Below are 18,973 nucleotides of genomic sequence, written 5' to 3' on the forward strand. Positions count from 1 at the left end.
ACATTTTCATTTAAAGGGAAAAAAAAAAAAAGCTAATTCTGAATGGATTTTAGCTGGGGGTGGGGGGAATAAAACTAGCTATGTGAAACCAAACTTCAAAATATCGTCTTTCCCTTTTGAGACCAGAGTGTGCTTTTGTACGTTTCTGTAATGCCACCTGCACTTCTTACGGGGCTGCCTCTCTTAAGGCCGCAAAGTTTGCAAAAGCAGGAGGTTGTTTTGAAAAGCGAGCCTTCCTCTCCTTTCTCTGAAACCATTGGCCTCAGAAGGGACAAATCAAAGCAGCCAAGCTATTGAAGGCTGATACCAGATGCCCAGGTAGGAATTTGCATGCCTCTGCATGACGCGTCCCTCCTCGATCAAAAGGGTGCCTGTACAACACTAACGATACTGCTTTGCTCCCCGCAGGTTTGAAAGCACCGTCCAGATTGGCAAGCTGCAAGACCTGATCCACCGCAGCAAAATGGCCCGATGTAGAGGCCGGTTTGTCTGCCCCGTTATCCTCTACAAGGGAAAGGTAAAGCTGTGCGTATCCTGTAACACCTTTCGTACATCGCTTCTGTCTTTGGGGAGGTGGATCCTTGGCTCGATTAACTAGGAGGCCTGAAAATTAGCCAGGACCTTCTCTGTGTGTGAGACCCTCCTGCTTCTTCTCACCACCTGAAGCTGCCCTCAGAGAGGCAGAAGAGGAAACAGGCCTTTCTCTCGCTTGCAGCCTTCAGCTTGTCACAATTTTGTGGTGGGATATGTGGAGGGGTTTTATTGGGGATGGATGGGGCAGGGTGTTTTGTTCTTTTGGAGAAGACCTACGTCAGGTGGCTCAGACTTTTTCCTTACCTGTTAACATTTGCTGCCGTTACTGAATAGCTGGTTCTTTCCCTCTTTCTTTTCTTTGGATGTTTGTCAAGAAGCCTTTCATATTTATTTGAGACTTTGTTGAGACTCTAGAAAGAGTGCAGAGAAGAGCAACAAAGATGATTAGGGGTCTGGAGGCTAAAACATATGAAGAACGGTTGCAGGAACTGAGTATGTCTAGTTTGATGAAGAGAAGGACTAGGGGAGACATGATAGCAGTGTTCCAATATCTCAGGGGCTGCCACAAAGAAGAGGGAGTCAAGCTATTCTCCAAAGCACCTGAGGGTAGGACAAGAAACAATGGGTGGAAATTAATCAAGGAGAGAAGCAACTTAGAACTAAGGAGAAATTTCCCAACAGTGAGAACAATGAATCAGTGGAACAACTTGCCTCCAGAAGTTGTAAATGCTCCAACACTGGAAGATTTTAAGAAGATGTTGGATAACCATTTCTCTGAAGTAGTGTAGGGTTTCCTGCCTAAGCAAGGGGTTGGACTAGAAGACCTCCAAGGTCCCTTTCAACTCTCTTATTCTATTCTATTTATAATTTCCTTAATTAACCTCAGCTCATTCTGAGCTTGGACCTTCCCCTGGCACTCTCCCTGCAGTTCTGGGCTTCCGCTCTGTACTCTCCCTTTGTGACCTGGCCTGTTTCCCGTTTCTCCTCCATGTATCTCCTCTTCTGCTCTCAGATTTTAAATACCACCTTTTGGTGTAGCCACATTGGGGATTCCCCCCCCCCCCCGGGTGGTGTTCCATTTTGTTCCTTGCTAGAATTGTTTGCTTGTGTACTTATAGTGAAGGTAGTCCTCGACTTACGTATATCATTGGGATCAGAAATAAGTTGTTATGGTTGTAAGTTGAGAGACCCACATGGGTTCATGTGACCAGGAGGGAGCAGTGCAACATGACCATTTTAAATGGCCAGGGAGTGCTTTATAGGCTGTAAAGCATCAGTTTTGTGACCGTCGTATATGTGAACAATCCTTAAGTGACTGACCATAAGTTGAAGATCACCTATATCTCCTTCTTTAGAAACTTCCACTCAGCTTGAACTCTCTCAGAGTTTGTTGCAGAAATCAAATCCAGAAAACACACAGAGGTAAACTGATTCAGCAGGATTGATTTAAATAAGAAACTTCTTTATATACAAGAATATATATACAATACCAACAGCAGACAACAGTTTCAGCTCAGATCAGTAGACAAGTTCACACTCTGATTTCAGTTTCTCTGCACAGACTCAGAAGCTGCAGACTAAGGCATGCCCTGGCTCCAGTCTGTCTCAGCTCTCAATTGGCTGATTTAGTTGCTATGCTTATTCATTGGCTGACCTTGTTACCATGTCTCTGCCAGTTCATGAATAATCTGACAAACTCCTTTTCCCATTAGCTTCTCATGCCTTGATATCTTATCCCACAGATGCTTTTTTCAAGAGGCCACTGAACTTTCTGAAAAACCAGAAAGTCCAGTGGCCTCTTGCAAAAAAATCACCTTTGGGACAACCATGTCCTGGATGACTGAGAATCTCCATAGACTTGAGATCTTATTTATCATTGCTCCAGAGTTGGTTAAAATCCTTCTAAAGTGCAAGAGACTTGTTTGAATAGAGTTACCATAGTTTTAGGGTAGCTTCTCCTTATAAAATTAAGAACTTTAGTACTACTTTTTCCTAACATTCCCGCTGTTTCTTAAATGAGATCATCTACATTAAAGATAATGAGTTGATAAGCATGAAAAGAGCACTGCTAAGACCGATTGCATGGGAGAATGAGAAGGAAGTGCGGGAACTCAGCACTGGGATTACTGTGGTAAGGAATGAAACCTGTGTTGTAAACTCTGCAACCATCTAGCAAGAAGGCTCCAGAGCAAAGCCATTTTGATTTGAGACAGTACAATAACCCTGAAAGAGAATAAAGTCCGTTGCTATATCTTTGTACTGTTATTGGTCTTTATCTCTCCAGCATATATGCCGATCAGCTACACTGGCAGGATGGGGAGAACTTTATGGGCGAACAGGATACAACTACATTTTCTCAGGTAAGAGAGAGGAGGTTTATGGGAGTTGTAGTTTTACTGGTGATAATGCTATTTGAAGAGAAATGGAGCATCTGTGGAAATTAGTAGGGGTTGCTCCTTTAAGCAAGAACAGTTTTTTTTCCAAACGCCATCACTCTGCTAAACAAATAATTCCCTCAACACTGTCAAACTAGTTACTAAGTCTGCATTACTATTAATCATCTCATCGTTCCTATCACCCATCTCCTCCCACTTATGACTGTATGACTGTAACCTTGTTGCTGGTATCCTTAAGATTTATATTGACTGTTTCCCTATGACTATCATTAAGTGTTGTACCTTATGATTCTTGATGACTGTATCTTTTCTTTTATGTACACCGAGAGCGTATGCACCAAGAAAAATTCCTTATGTGTCCAATCATACTTGGCCAATAAAGAATTATATTCTATATATTCTATATGGGTTGCTAGATTGGAGTTAGTGTTATGTATAAATCCAGGCCCTGTGGCATGTAAAATGTGGTTTAATGTTTACTGTTCTGCATGCATTAAGTTAAAACAAATCATAGGTTAATGCATGCAATGTTTACATGTAAATAACTGCTGGTTAGTTCAAGATGAAAAATCCAAGTTCCTGTGATGCACAAAGAGACTCCAAGATTTAGCTACCAAGGGAAACTTGGTGATCTTTTGCATCAAAAACAAAACCCAACAAAGTTTATTTCATTGGCTTCGTGGGATTGCCCAATAAGAATCTTCTATGGCAAGGGTCTCTAAACGTGGCATCTTTGTGGACTTCAACTCCCAGAATTCCTCAGCCAACCATGCTGGCTGGGGAATTCTGGGAGTTGAAGTCCACAAGCCTTAACGTTGCCAGGTTTGGAGACCCCTGCTCTACGGCAGTGTTTTTTCAGCCTTAACAACTTTAAGAGGTCTGGACTTCAACTCCTAGAATTTCCTTGCCGGTGATGTTGGCTGAGGAATTTTAGCAGTTGAAGTCCAGACTTTTTAAAGTTGCTAAGGTTCAAAAACGTTGCTCGTTGGGATAGCCCTGATGATCTCACTTGACTCATTCACAATAGCAAGTCCATTTGGACTCTTTAATATGCTTAACTGATGGGAAGTCTGAAACTATCTAGGAAAAGTACTAGATCATAAAAAGAACTTTCTCAGTCCCAAACCACAGTTGCTATAATTCATCGCAAGCATTGATGCAGCTGCTAACTTGCTTTTCTCTTCCTTTTTTATGGCTATTTATAGGTGGTTCAGATGATCCCTGGGCAGATACGGACGACTTGTCAGAAGAGGACTCTGCTTTAAGGTGTGTTTGATTTCTGTGCTGATGTGTTGTATATCAGATTCTGACTTCTTTCCTCATCTCTCTCTCTCTCTCTCTCTCTCTCTCTCTCTCTCTCTCTCTCTCTCTCCCCCCCTCCCTCCCTCCCTCCCCCTCTCTCTCCAACTCAAACTCATCAAAAAGTTTCTTTGCTAGCCTGGAATAGTAGGGGCAGTAATTAATGGTTATGTCTCCTGAATCTCTGTTGTGCCAGTGCAAAACAATTAAAAACATCCCTAGGACTTCAGAAGTTGGTAGTTGAAGCAATAGCCATTGTCCTGTTATATAAGTTATATAACTGGTTATATAAGTATTTTATTGGGCCTCCCTCTGTGAGGGAGATGAGCAGTTCAAAAAAATGTGATCAATAAATAAAATTAGGGGCTATCAGGAGAGATAAGTAGAGCCAAGGCTCTGTAGACCATAGGATGAAAGTCTTAACAGCATTGCTGAGAATTTTATTTAATGTCTATTTTATTTTAACTTCAAAAGGTGTCCTTGAAGATTCTCAAAGTAGTTTATGGCAGATTTTTAAAATTCTATTTTATTTTTACTTCAAAAGAAGCTCTTGAAGATACTCAAGGTAGTTTATGGCAGATTTTTTTTTTAAAAAATGATAAATTTGAAATTGCACTGAAATCTCAAAAAAACCTAAAATTTCTCAGTCAACAATAAAGTGTTTTGCACAATCCATAAAGTATTGTTATGTTAGATCACAAATGTAGATTAAGCACTTAAAATTCTTCTCTGTAGACCAGGGGTGCTCAACCTTGGCAACTTTTCTGGACTTCAACTCCCAAAATTCCCCAGCCAGCATGGCTGGGGTGATTAACATCACTTAATAGTTTATGTAGCTTGGCTTTCCTTTCAATCTGATTCTGTAGAGCAGGGCTCTCCAACCTTGGCAACTTTAAGACTTGTGGACTTCAACTCCCAGAGTTCCTCAGCCAGCTTTGCTGGGAGTTTAAGTCCACAAGTCTTAAAGTTGCCAAGGTTGGAGACCCCTGCTGTAGAGGTTGATTTCTTTGAAGGGGCTGAAGAGCTTTTTTTGGACTTCCCAACTACTGGGACAATAATCCTCCAGTTTGAGAGGTGAATTGGGGAGCCGTTGTATGTCTCCAAACCAATCAAATCGTCCAGATTTATTATGTTAGTTAGCATTGTCTTTCTCCCTACCCCTTATTTTAACCCATTGACATGGAAGGCTTCAAATGCTTTAGTCCTGAGCTAGATGCCGTCTCTTGGGGCACCTCCCTTGCAAAAAAACCCATCTTGAAATGAATGGGATTTTCAGAATTGAATCTTGTGGAGGTCTTCCCGTCCAGCCCCCTGTTCAAGCAGGAGATTATATACCCGTGGTGGCGAACCTGTGCCATACGTGCCGGAAGTGGCACACAGAGTTATCTCCAGGCACACGAGCTGTCGCCTGTTGCTCTTCCGGGTTCTGGCATGCCAGCCAGCTGGTCTTTATGCGCGCAGGAGCACCGGAAACTGGAAGAGCAGCCACCCGGTGCGCATGCGCGTGCCGGGAAGATAATCTTCTGGTTTCTGGTTTCCAGCACGCGCATGCGCACCCGAAGACCAGCTGGCCAGCGTGCATGCGCGTGCTGGAAACCGGAAGATCATCTTCCCAGTGCACGCATGCAGATTGGGTGGCTGCTCTTCCAGTTTCCAGCACGGGCGTGCGCATGCTCCCGTTTCGGCACTCGGTGCCGAAAAGGTTCGCCAACACTGTTCTATACCATTTCAGACAAGTGACTGTCCAGTCTCTTCTTAAAAACCTCCAGTGATGAAGCACCCACAACTTCTGAAGGCAAAGCTGTTCCACTAGTTAATAGTTCTCACTGTTAGGAAGTTTCTCCTCAATTCCAGGTTGCTTCTCTCCTTGATTAGTTTCCATCCATCGTTTCTTGTCCTGCTTTCTGGTGCTTTGGAAAATAACTTGACCCCCTCTTCTTTGTGGCAGCCTCTCAAATACCGGAATACTGCTATCATGTCCCCCCTAGTCCTTCTTTTCTCTAGACTAGCCAAACCCAAATCCTCCAGCCATTCTTCATATGTTTTAGCCTCCAGGCCTTTAATCGACTTTGTTGCTCTTCTTTGCACTTTATCCATCTTTTTTGTAATGTGGTAATTAAAAGTGAATGCAGTATTCCAGGCGTTGTTTTACCAAGGCTTTATAAAGCGGTGCTAATACTTCATGGATGTTCTGGCATGTAAGGCTTCCTAGAATCTTCTGATCTCCCGTAATATGGAATGCTAAGCCTCATTTTGCTGATTCATTTCAGAAATGCAGACTCACAACTCTTTGACAAAGTCCGAGGTCACGACATCAAGCTCTTGCGGTATCTGTCAGTTGCGTACATCTGTGACCTGATGGTGGAGAACAAGAAAGTGAAGTTTGGATTGAAGTAAGCACCTGTGCAGGATGTACTCCAGATGCATCAGGGGAATCTTGAGCCACATTCTTCCAGCTGAAGAATGCTAAGAATGACTGAGTTGGAAGGGACTTCTAATCCAACCTCCTGCTCAAGCAGGAAATCCTGTATCTATTCTGACAAATGGTTGACCGATCTCTTCATTCACAACTTAGAGCTGGGCTTCGGTCTCAGTGATAACTAGATTCAAAGAGGTTGGCCAGTCATTTGTCTGCAGTGGTATCGGGTTTCATGCTTGAGCAGAGGGTTGGGTTAGAAGACCTCCAGGTCTTCAATTCTGTTATTCTGTTAAATTCTTATTCTACCACAAATTGTCCTCATTTGATGACTGTGGGTAAAGTGCTGTTGACTATCTCATTTGTGAGGATAAAAGGGAGGAAGTCATCCTGATTGCTTCCCTGAAGTCTATGGAGGTGGGGGTGGGGGGAAAAATAAAACAATGCAAGGTTCCTAGATGACGATATCTTCTTCTTGTTATCCATATCTCACAGAAATAAAAGCCCCATTTATTTAGAGGGTTGAGAGCGAGAACTGACCACAGACAATGTCTTACAGCCTTAATTGTTGAGAGCCAGAAAATGTAGTTAAGCTTCGCAAATGTATAAAAGAAGATAGACCCAGAATTTCTAGGTGTGGTGAAGTGGCTCCATAATATTAACGCGCTTTTGCTAAATATTGCCAAAGAATTTCACCCCCACACAGTGCGTTTCCTTGTCTCTTTCAGTGTGACGTCTTCTGAGAAAGTGGATAAAGCACAGCGCTATGCTGACTTCACTCTCCTTTCCATCCCCTACCCAGGTAGGTTGAAGCAGTATATTAAAACTTCGGCAGTAGCAAAATAATTGACTTTGGTACTTGTTAAATAAATTGGGAATAGAAGATACTTCAGAGACTCAAGGCGAAAGACTAGAAGATGCTAACTGCTGTACAGGTAGTCCTTGATTTACGACCACGATTGAGCCCAAAATTTCTCTTGTTAAGTGAGACATCTGTTAAGTGAGTTTCGCCCCCCATTTTACGACCTTTCTTGCCCCAGTTGTTAAGTGAATCACTGCAGTTGATGAGTTAGTAAGCCGGTTGTTAAGTGAATCTGGCTTCCCCATTGGCTTTGCTTGTCAGAAGGCCACAAAAGGGGATCACATGAGTCATAAATATGAACCAGTTGCCAAACATCTGAATTTTGATCACGTGATTATGGGGATGCTGCAAAGGTCGTAACTCTGAAAATCCATCATAAGTCACTTTTTTCAGTGCCGCTGTAACTTTGAATGGTCACTAAGACAACTGTTGTAAGTTGAAGACTACCTATATAGTTTTTAATCTTCATGTGAAACTATATTTCAGGCTTTTTTTTTTTTTAGTTTTTTTTAGTCCCACCTATATTGTTTAACTCCCAGTCCATTGTAACCTTGTTGCTGATATCTTTAAGATTTATATTGACTGTTTCCTAATATGATTTGATTGCTTATTTGTTCCCTATGACTATCACTAAGTGTTGTACCTTATGATTCTTGACGAATGTATCTTTTCTTTTATGTACGCTGAGAGCGTATGCACCAAGACAAATTCCTTGTGTGTCCAATCACACTTGGCCAATAAAGAGTTCTATTCTATTCCTATCCTATTCCTATTCCATGGACCAGCACCAGTCTGCATCATGCCAGAAACTGGGCCACACAAACAAGCAAAGCCACATTCGCGGGATGCTGGCAGAACACGAAACCATGCCCCCTCTGGTCTGCAGAAAAACCTCTTTTCACAGAACCAATCCCTGATGCCCAGAAGTTTGGGGGCTACTGCCTTAGATATTGGAACACTGCTATTATGTCACTTCCTAGTCCTTCTTTTCACCAGACTATACATACTCAATTCCTCCAACCTTTCTTCACATGTTTAGCCGCCAGCCCTCTAATCATCTTTGTTGCTCTGCTCTGTGCTCTTTCCAGAGTCTCAACACCTTTTTTTTTACATCGTGATGACCAAAACTCGTTGCAGTATTCCCCAGTGTGGCCTTACCAAGGCATTATAAAGCGGTATTAACACTTCACGTGATCTTGATTCTATCCCTCTGTTAATGCATCCTAGGATTGCATTTGTTGTGGCCCGCCAGCGGCCAGCGGATCTGGCAGCAGATTCGGACAGTGAGGAGGTTGGGGAGACCAGTCCTGGAGTCTGGGGAAGGCTCTGATGAGTGCTCTGCATCGGAGGCAGAGATGGGCCAGGGCCGTCTGACAGATGTCAGCTGCCTTCCGGGTCAGACATCAGTGGGGCAGAAGAACAGCTGGATCCTGTTCCCAGTGTGCGCATTCGCAGAGCTGCCAGGAGAAGGGAATAGCTAAGGAGCAAGGGTCAACTCAGGAGTAAAGCCACAGGTGGAGGGTGAATGGCCCCTCCCATAGGGAATAAAGAGGAGTGAAGGGGAGGGAAGTTTGCAGGAGACAATTAGTTCATTTGGGTGAAGATCTGTTCCTCCATTCTTGCCAAGTATTGTCGGTTACAGTGTGGCTGTTCTGTCCCCGTACCACGCACACACACCCACAGACGACCCGGAGTTAATAAGCCACACGACAAAACTCTTTAATGATAAAGCTGGCAGCAACCCAGTGGCTAGCTGCCAATTCAGACTTTACTCACACAAAACACAGATTAGATTGCAGCATTCCGATAAAACAGGCAGAGTGTCAATAATACAAGGATTAGTCCAAATACAGTCCGATAAAGCAGGCAAAGTCCAGTAACGCAGAGATCATGGAGTATTTCCAGTTTTTGGTCGTCACAAACTGAACCGGCCACCACACCCACATTTATACCCTGTGGGGTGTGGTCCAGTGACCTCTGGCACGCCTTCCCCTCTGCTGCGCACGCTTCTCCCTGCGCCTCTGTCGAGGGTCCAGCCAGCACTTATCTTCCTCGTCGCTGTCCACCTGTGGCTGCGGGGACGTGCTTGGCTCTGAACCTATTGTTTGGCCTTTGGTGTCCTCCGGAGGCATTGCCAGAGAGGAGGGTCCTGGAGAGGGAGGCCTTGCCAACTCCTCCCCCTCACTCTCAGAGTCTGCATCTGTCGATAGCCCAGGCTCAGGCAACGGAGCCACAACAGTGGTGTCTGAAAGATATCAGCCTGGCCACTCTCCAAGCCTGATAAAGGTCATTAATTGTGAACTATCTTGAAAGACTGTGGGAGAGGAAAGACTTTGCCAGAGAGGAATTCACTGTAAATTAAATAAAAGGGTTTATCGGGACGAGGACTCGGCTTCGTGCTGCTGGGGAAGCCTAGGTCAGAACAGCATTGGCGTTTTTGGCTGCTGCCATACTGCTGGTTCATATTTAAATGATTGTCCCCTAGGACTCCAAGATCCCTCTTGCAGTTATTACTCTTGAGCCAGATGCCACCTAGACCAGGGTGCCAGAAACTGGGCCATGCAAACAAGCGAGCCCTCTCTCTGATATGCAGGCAGCACGCGAAACCACACTTCTGCGGGTCCGTGGAAAAACTTCTCTCCATGGAACCCTTCCCTGGTGCCCAAAAGGTTGAGGGCCGTTGGTTTAACACAAGGCAGCAAACATATTCTTTCTTCCTCCTATTTTCCCCACAGCAACCCTGTGAGGTTAGCTGGCCTGAGATAGAGTGACCAGCCGAAAGCCCCCCCCCTCCCCTGGGGCCGGCTTTCATATAACTTAATTTAACAACTGCAACTTATCCACTGTTCATAGGGAACATTAGTTGCAACTTTTTACCTGGTTGAAGAGTTCTTTTTGTTTGTTTCTGAAAGCGGTTCTTCCACCCAAATGAAAGATTCCTCCATCAAAAGATAAGGTGAATCATTGTGTCCGGATAATATTTATTTCAGATGTGGGGTGTGGTTTGCCTTTTCCGCCCCGTCGCTTTCGGAAGCCTGTTCAACATCTCATTAAAAAGTAATAAGGTTGAAAATTGGTGTAGCGGGCAAGGATAATATACAACCGGAGGATTTAGTTTGGCTTCTCAGCGCAATGCTGAAAATGGGTTTCCCTTTCCTCTTGGCTCTTCCCGAAGCTGATCTCGCTGCAGTGAATCACAGTCCGAGGAGCTAAGCACTGCCAGGAAATTCTGGCTAAGAAATAGTGACCTGGAAAGTCCTTATGCATTATGAGATGTTCCTTGGGAGGTGTCACATGAGAAAAATGAGCACATAAAACACTCGTTGTCTTTTAATGGATGAGAGCCCACAGAGGGAATATTCCAATTAAAGTTACATCAAGCCGTGGATGAAGTTCCCTTCCAGAGCACAGTTTTGAAATTACCAAGTAACTAGGTTGGAGGGTTGGGTGTTTTTTTTTTAATGACATTTTTTCCTCTCTCTCTCTCTCTCTCTCTCTCTCTCTCTCTCTCTCTCTGAATCCATTTAGGCACTACCTGTGTCTTTGCATCTATGAGAAAGAATCAGAATGGCACAATTCTATAAACTTTTGCATTTTATATAATCCAAACCTGTTTCTTCCTAGGTCCACCTGTCCATTGTCGCATCTGACTTTATATCTCTCTTCTATGTTGCAATGTAACTTGCTCAGCATTAGGGCAGAAAACCAACACACACTGTGCTTATGCTTCCCTGTTCAGAAGCATTAGAGATAGTCCTCGAGTTACGTTCATAATAGGATCTAGAATTTCCATTGTAAGTCATGATGGTCATAAATTGAGGCACCCGTGTGACCAGACCTGATTTTACAACAGTTGTTAAGCAAACATCATGGTTGTTAAATGAATCCGTGTGTTCCTATGGATATTTTTAAGGTGGAAACGGGGGTCATAGATTGTGGTCATGTGACTGTGGACCGCTGCTGCCAGCCATAACGAGTACCTGAAATATGGTTACGTGATCACAGGGGGGCGGTGTGCGCGCAAATGTCAGAATTCTGGAAGTAGATTGGGGGGGTCACAAATTGAGGACTACCTATATTGTACCTTTTTTTTTTTTAATTTGATTTATATGCCGCCCTTCTCCGGAGACTCAGGGCGGCTTACAATGCGTTAAGCAATAGCCTTCATACTTTTGTATATTTATACAAAGTCAGCTTATTGCCCCCACAAACTGGGTCCTCATTTCACCTACCTTAGAAAGGATGGAAGGCTGAGTCAACCTTGAGCCTTGGAGAGATTCGAACCTGCAGTAATTGCAGGCAGCTGGTCTTAATAACAGGGTGCTTTAGACCACTGTACTACCAAGGCTCTTGAATCCTATGTAGCAGTTTAATAAAACAGTCTAGGAGCGTATGATTTAGAGCAGGGGTACAGAATCTGTCATAGCCCCAGAACTTCTATACATTCCCAGCTAAGTGGCCATCTTCTGCTATTGGTTGTAGCCACAATCTTTAGCCTCTCTGGGCAATCGGCTCTATGTCAGAACTCCAGAGTACCAACTTCAAGGGGGATTAATAGCTGGAGTACGGCCAGTTGATCTCTGACATCAGCTATGGAGGCAAAGTTGAAAATAAGCTCCTGAAGCTTTAGGCTAGCTCAGGCACCTGCTTACCAGCGATGTTGGATTCCAGCTGAGAATTGTTCATCACGGCTTGCTTTCCTTGTCTTGCTGCAAGAAGTTGGGCTGATTGTTGTTCTAACACAGGGGTCCTCAAACTATGGCCCACAGGCCGGATACGGCCTGCTGAAGCCATTAATCCACAGTCAGCATGCTGGCAGAGGAATTTTGGGAGTTGTAGTGCGCACATCTTAAAGTTGCCAAGTTTGAAAAGCACTGCTCTAAACACCTAATAAGAGTCAAGCTGTGGCTCTAACACTGTTTATTCTGGGATCTGTGATTCCTTAAGAAGAGCTTCTTTACCTCAGCTTACATTCCTTCCATTTTTTCCTTTCTCCCCATCCCCCTTTTTTTTCCTTCTTGCACAGGCTGTGAATTTTTCAAGGAGTACAAGGAACGTGATTACGCAGCAGAAGGACTGGTTTTCAACTGGAAGCAGGTATGGGCCAGGCTCGCCCAAATGCTGTTTGAATGGGATGTATCTAAATTAGGACTCCGTAAGAACACTTTGGCTTGTCTCAGCTTGTAATCAACCATCCCTGCCTTGTTGGAAGAAAACAACCAGCCAAGGAACTGTGACCAGGCCAGCGACGTGTTGATGTTAGCTTAGGTGGATAGGAAAACTCTGCATTTGTCACCTGAATTGACCCAGTTGCTCTGTCTAATATAAGATTAGCCCCACGTGAACCCAAGAGGCATCTAGAACAGGGGTCTCCAACCTTGGCAACTTCAAGACATGTGGACTTCAGCTCCCAGAATTCCTCAGCCAGCAAAGCTGGCTGAGGAATTCTGGGAGCTGAAGTCCACAAGTCTTAAAGTTGCCAAGGTTGGAGACCCCTGCTCTAGAAGGTTTTCACCTGCGCCTATATGGGCTACGTCTGGACATCTCTTCTGAGATGTTGGCTGTTTTTGATACAACTACTAAAAATAACATCCATTCCCAGAGTTTTGAAATATGTCGTAAGAATCAAATGGAATCTTTAGAACAGACTTGAGGTGTTTAAACCCCATCCTTCCCAAGCGTGAAATAACCCTGAAATCTCATCCTTAATCACCATAGAGCTGGAAGGGAACTTGGAGGTCTTTTAGTCCAGCCCCCTGCTGAAGCAGGAGACCCTGTACCATTTCAGACAAGTGACTGTCCAGTCTCTCGTGCAGCACCACTAGTTTTGCATCATGACCCCTCCCATACAATCCTTAGCCTCTCAAAAAATACACAAAATGCAATTCCGTTTAGCCTCGTTGCTTCCTACCCCGCTCCTGTGTTTTCTGCCAGCGCAAGACTAGATGCTTTCAGCCTTTTCCTGCTGCTTCGTTCTCCTCCTCCTCCTCCTCCATCATCATCATCATCATCAAGCCTTTCCCATTGAGAAACTCTTTTGAAGCCATAAGCACCAATAGGATTTCTCCTTGCCTAGGAAGGAGACAAGTGGGCAATATCATTGCTTGCAAGTAAGAATCATAGCACAGGCAAAGCATTGTTTCTGTCAAAACCAGCAGGGCATGCAAGACATGGTTGGATGGCCGTCCCTTGTTTAGGTGATCAGAACAATCAGTGCCAAGAAGAACCCCTGGGGAGAACGGAAGATAACTTAGCCACTGAAGAACATGGGCGTTGGCACCCCAAGTCTATCATCGTTCTGCTATGCTAAGGCAGAATTAAATTCAAATTCAAATCTTTATTGTCAGTGCACAACATATGTGCAATGAGATTGGTTGAGCTCTCTCAGTGCACCCCCCCAACACAATACAACTCACAGTGAAGACAGAAAATCCCGAACCCAATAAATCATATTAACAAAACACCCAGTCCTATTTCACCAGTGTGAACATGTTACACATTGCGCCGGCCCTGCAAGTCCATCGTACTACGTAGTTATTTCTCATTCAGGAGTCTGACAGGCCACGGATAAAAACGGTTCTTCAGCCTGCTTGTACGGCTGGCTATACTTCTATATCTCCTTCCCGATGGTAGGAGGTTAAAGAAGTGGTGACCAGGGTGAGAGTCGTCCCTGAGAATTTTCCTCACTCTTCTAAGGCAGCGAGCCCTAGTGATCTCATCTAGTGGTATCAGGGGACAGCCCACGACGTTTTGTGCTGTACTCATCACTCTCTGTAATGTTTTTCTATCCACGGCTGTCAGACCGGCATGCCATACCGTGATGCAATAAGTAAGGACGCTTTCTATTGTGGACCGGTAAAAGGAGGTCATCAATTGTTGTTCCACCCTGTTTTTACGCAAGACCCTAAGGAAATGAAGTCTCTGTTGGGCCTTCCTGACCACCTGGATCGTGTTGTTTTTCCAGGTGAGGTCTTCACTGAGATGGACTCCCAGGAATTTAAAGGAGGAAACTCTTTCTATATAGCTCCCCTCAATGTAAAGAGAGAGGGGCAGGTTCCTCTCTCTTCCTCCAGAAGTCCAACACCATCTCCTTGGTCTTGCTGATGTTCAGGTGCAGGTTGTTTTTTAAGCACCATGTGGAAAGTCTTTGAACCTCCCCCCTGTATGCTGTTTCGTCTCCACCTGTAATAAGATTCTAAGATAAGAAACTAAGATTCCAAGGACTTGGGAGGAGGTTTTCTAGCAAATCTTTGCCGTAAAATATGCGTAGATCTTGACTGAAAGAGTTGGATTTCCCTGACTGGTATATAATTTTGTATTGCAAGGGTAATACAAAAGCAAATTATACTCTCCTTTTTTCTAATATTTTCCAAACCTAGCTTTGTCACACCACTCAATGAATGAATGAATGAATATTCCCATTTGTTTGCAGGATTATGTAGATGCTCCCTTAAGTATCCCAATCTCCCTTACCAAGCCTTTGAACATCGATTGGAGTGAATATCAGGTAAGAAGGAAAAAGGGGCGACTTTATGAAACTCGCTTTCTTGCAGGGGCAAACTGTAGGGCTGTTTCTTGGATTGGAGTTTGCGGTGACTTCTGCCTTGCAGTCATTTGATCCAGGATTCATCGTACATGAAAGTATTGGAGGGGCTGCCTGAATTAATGCTTGAGTCACAGCATCCGAAATTTGAGTCGCTCTAGATAGCAACATGGGTGGCATATAAGTTTAATAAACAAATCAAATGTATGAGTTCATGTCTCCTTCTTAGTTTTTCCAGACAGCTTTGTAAAGCCTTAGCCATTCGTTCTGTTATATCTTTCTTGTTCTCTCTGAATCTGAAAACAATTTATTTGGGGGGGGGGTTCTCCAGGAGTTTCTTAGTCGAGAAGCTTAGTCTGAATACGTTCTTTTATAGAATCTCCACATTCTTTCCAGTTATTTACTATGCCAAGCAGTATATTGGGTAAAAAGAATGATTTGTTAAATTTCCAAGTGATTCCACATAAGGTTCTTGGTGGATCTCAGCAACGGTCAGCTGAATGCTTATATCTAAAGATTTTCCTTCTCTCACTGCTCCAGACAAGACTGGTCCATAATCTTGAGGGGCCTCCTGATCGTATAACTCCTGTATGAGGAACAGCAGATGGCAGTTATAGCCAGGAGAGCTTTTGCATAGATTGCATCTTACGTGTCAGTTGTGCCCTTTCCTAGATCGGGGAGGCCTTGCACTTGATCACTCCTGCTTTGGTCACCTCCCACATGGATTATTGCAATGTGGGCTACATGGGGCTACCCTTGAAGACTACATGGGAATCTGCAGTTGGTCCAGAATGTGATGGCATGGGTAGTTATGGGCAAACCTTGGTATGCCCATGCTACATCGCTGCTCTATCAGCTGCATTGGCTGCCTGCGGGCTTCCAGGTGTAATTCTGGGTGCGGATTGATTGTGAAAATATGTATGGCTGCCTACTTAATTACACGGGGCTGTTATTTGCAAGACTGTCCTTGACTCATTGTTTCAGTCTGACCCATTAGATTCAGCAGGGTAGGCATGTTTCAGATCTCATCTATGAACTGGTGTGATCTGGGATGTAAGAAAAGAGCCTACTGTTTTGTGACACCTGTCCTTTGGAACAATACACAAACAATACACAAACACACACACACATCCCTGGATTCTCCTCGCCCCAACTCTGCTGGCATTTCATGAATCCTTGAAAACCTAGATGTAGATTGGATGAGACCATCATTGTATGTTTTATGGACCTATTTGGGCTTTGAGATTTTTTTTTTTTTTTTGATTTGATTTATATGCCGCCCTTCTCCGGAGACTCAGGGCGGCTTACAATGCGTTAAGCAATAGCCTTCATACTTTTGTATATTTATACAAAGGCAGCTTATTGCTCCCACAATCTGGGTCCTCATTTCACCTACCTTAGAAAGGATGGAAGGCTGAGTCAACCTTGAGCCTGGTAAGATTCGAACCTGCAGAAATTGCAGGCAGCTGTGTTAATAACAGGGTGCATTAAACCACTGTACTACCAAGGCACTGTACTACCAAGATTTGAGTTCATTACCCTCCTGTGCCGTTCTATTATTTGTCATCATTGTTGTATGTTCTTAATCTTGTTCTGTTAGTTTTTAAATCTGGTGCTTGCCACCCAGAATTGCAATTGCAACATGAGTGGCTGTATAAACTGATAAACATAAGGCAGTGTCACGACAGAAATTATCATCATCATCATATCTCCTATACCTGTTAGTCAGTGATATATGTCAAATGTACATATATGCTTTTCTTAAATGAGGGTGGCAATTTATTATTGCAGTTGCATCTCGTGTTTTTAGAAATATATCCACAAGTACCTTGCAAGGTTTTCTTTACAAAAAATATTGACCATTAAAATACATCAAACTAATAGAAAATTCCATCAGTGATACAAGATACTAGAAAATATAACCACAGCAAAATTAAACCGGCTTGTGGATTTACAGTTCGTTTTGGTTCCTGTCTGGATTGAGATGAAAACACTGCTTGTAAAATGAGACATACCTAGTTTGAGACGGATGGGAAGAATTGCCTGTCTAACTGAGAGAGGAAGAATGTGACAATTCCATGAGTTGCTTAATTGCAGTTCCTAAGGGGATCAGTAAATATACTGTATTTTTCAGAGTCTAAGACGCGCCGGAGTATAAGACGCACCTATCTTTTTTGGTGAGAAAAAGAAGGAAAAGAAATCTCCCTCTGCCTCTGAGCAATTTTGCCTCGTTACAGCAAACAGCCTGCTTTACTTTCATTTTCGTTTTCAGCATAGCTTGATTCAGCATAGCTTGATTAGCACAAGGGGAAAAAAAATCTGCTCTAGCAATTTACCTCTTTGCAGCAAGCAGCAGAGCCCTGCGCAAAACAGCTGAGAGCAAATCAGCTGAGAGTTGGGAGGCCGATCCAATCAACTTGTGCTAATTAGGCTGTGCTGAAACTGAAAGGAGCTGCTTTTTCTTGCTGTTTGCTTGCAAGGAGGTAACTGCTGCGAGGCAGAGGCCAAAGGGTGGGGGCCAGTGGGTGGGCGGGGCTACATTCAGTGTATAAGATGCACCTAAATTTTCACCCCCTTTTAGGGGGGAAAAAGGTGCTTCTCCGAAAAATACGGTAGGTAGTCCTTGACTTGATGACCACAATGAGGTCATAAGTCTTTATGGTCATAAGTCGAGATGCCACATGACCAGATGTTATTTTATGACCATTTTTGTGGTAATTATTAAGTGAATGTTATGGCCGTTAGATGAATCCACAGTTGTTAAGTGAATACAACAATCATAAGTATGAATGCATTCAAGTAAGCCACCCTGAGTTTCCGGAGAAGGGCGGCATATAAATTAAAGCAAAAAAAAAAAAAAAGTGGATCTTTTTTGCCAGAAACCAGCCCCCCCCCCCCCAAAAAAATCATTAAGAATCATGTGGCGACAGAATGCCATGACTAGTCATAAAGGTGACCATTTAGGATGACCAGGGATTCTTTACAGACTGTTGTTTAATCTGAACAAGTCGTTAAGTGACCAGCTGTAGGTTGAGTACTACCTGTATAGTGAGGGTTGCAGAGATGTATAGTTAATCCATATCTGGACGGAGAGCACTTCCCCATCCTTTATCTTCTCCCTGGAAATGGGGCACAAAACTTTGGACCAGGTCATACTTTTGAGTTTTCTGGACTATATTCAGGAAGCCTTGCTCAGTGTTGAAGCTGCAATGGTAAGTCATGGCTTAAACAGAAGAATCTATCCTTGCAAATTCATGTTTTTTTTCCCCCTAGCCATCTGTGGAATTAGAATTCCTCTCAAGAGTTCTGCTTAATCTCACTTTCTGTGCATTTCAACTAAAATAAGATTTTTCATTCTCTCTAATTCCCTCTCATCTTCAGTGGAACTTCTCATTCTATATTTTCTCTTACGATTTTCATGCCTCCGTCCAAAAATGAGGTATTTTTACCATCCTGCCCTGCCATCTCCCTAAACGCACAAAGCTTTACAGCTAGAGCTCTTCAAGCGATGCAAGCTTTATTTTTATCCTAGTTCCTTCCTATTGTCACCGTATCAAAATGCTAACTTGGCTTGAAAAGTGAGATAATCGTGCTTATAGATAACTTCCAGACTTTGTGGGAAGTGTGTAGCGATGAAAAGAAAAACCAACCTTACTAGAGAAAGCTTTCCCTTAAAACTTATATAATTTGTCACGTGAGTAAATGGTGATCAGTGTCTGTTGGGTCCAACTCTAGAGACAGTAGCAGTTGGGCTGCAGCAGCTGATGCTGCATTATTGATTTGTAGACCAAAGGATCCCATATCAAATGTATCTTTCCTATGTTCTGAAAATTACAATAGGAATCTACTGCAGTGTCAGTGCAGGAAAGTGGTAACTAGCTAGATTTTTAACACTTAAGGTTGTCTTTTGGATGGAGCAGCAA

At 43.5% G+C, this 18,973-nt stretch overlaps 1 protein-coding gene across 3 annotated transcripts in view; it reads left to right on the forward strand.

Annotated features, from left to right (window-relative positions):
- MTMR14 (myotubularin related protein 14) overlaps positions 1–18,973 on the forward strand; it is a 121,290-nt gene that overhangs the window by 25,988 nt on the left and 76,329 nt on the right. For all 3 annotated transcript variants that reach the window (XM_070936758.1, XM_070936759.1, XM_070936760.1), the window contains exons 3-9: positions 409–517; positions 2,819–2,894; positions 4,136–4,196; positions 6,500–6,622; positions 7,374–7,447; positions 12,534–12,604; positions 14,940–15,014. In XM_070936758.1, coding sequence (XP_070792859.1) covers positions 409–517; positions 2,819–2,894; positions 4,136–4,196; positions 6,500–6,622; positions 7,374–7,447; positions 12,534–12,604; positions 14,940–15,014 — 589 coding nt within the window. The remainder of the gene's footprint in view (positions 1–408; positions 518–2,818; positions 2,895–4,135; positions 4,197–6,499; positions 6,623–7,373; positions 7,448–12,533; positions 12,605–14,939; positions 15,015–18,973) is intronic.

Source organism: Pituophis catenifer, unplaced genomic scaffold (genome assembly GCF_029215685.1).
Source record: "Pituophis catenifer annectens isolate HBS135680 unplaced genomic scaffold, rPitCat1.0.hap2 SCAF_2, whole genome shotgun sequence".
Lineage (NCBI taxonomy): Eukaryota > Metazoa > Chordata > Lepidosauria > Squamata > Colubridae > Pituophis > Pituophis catenifer.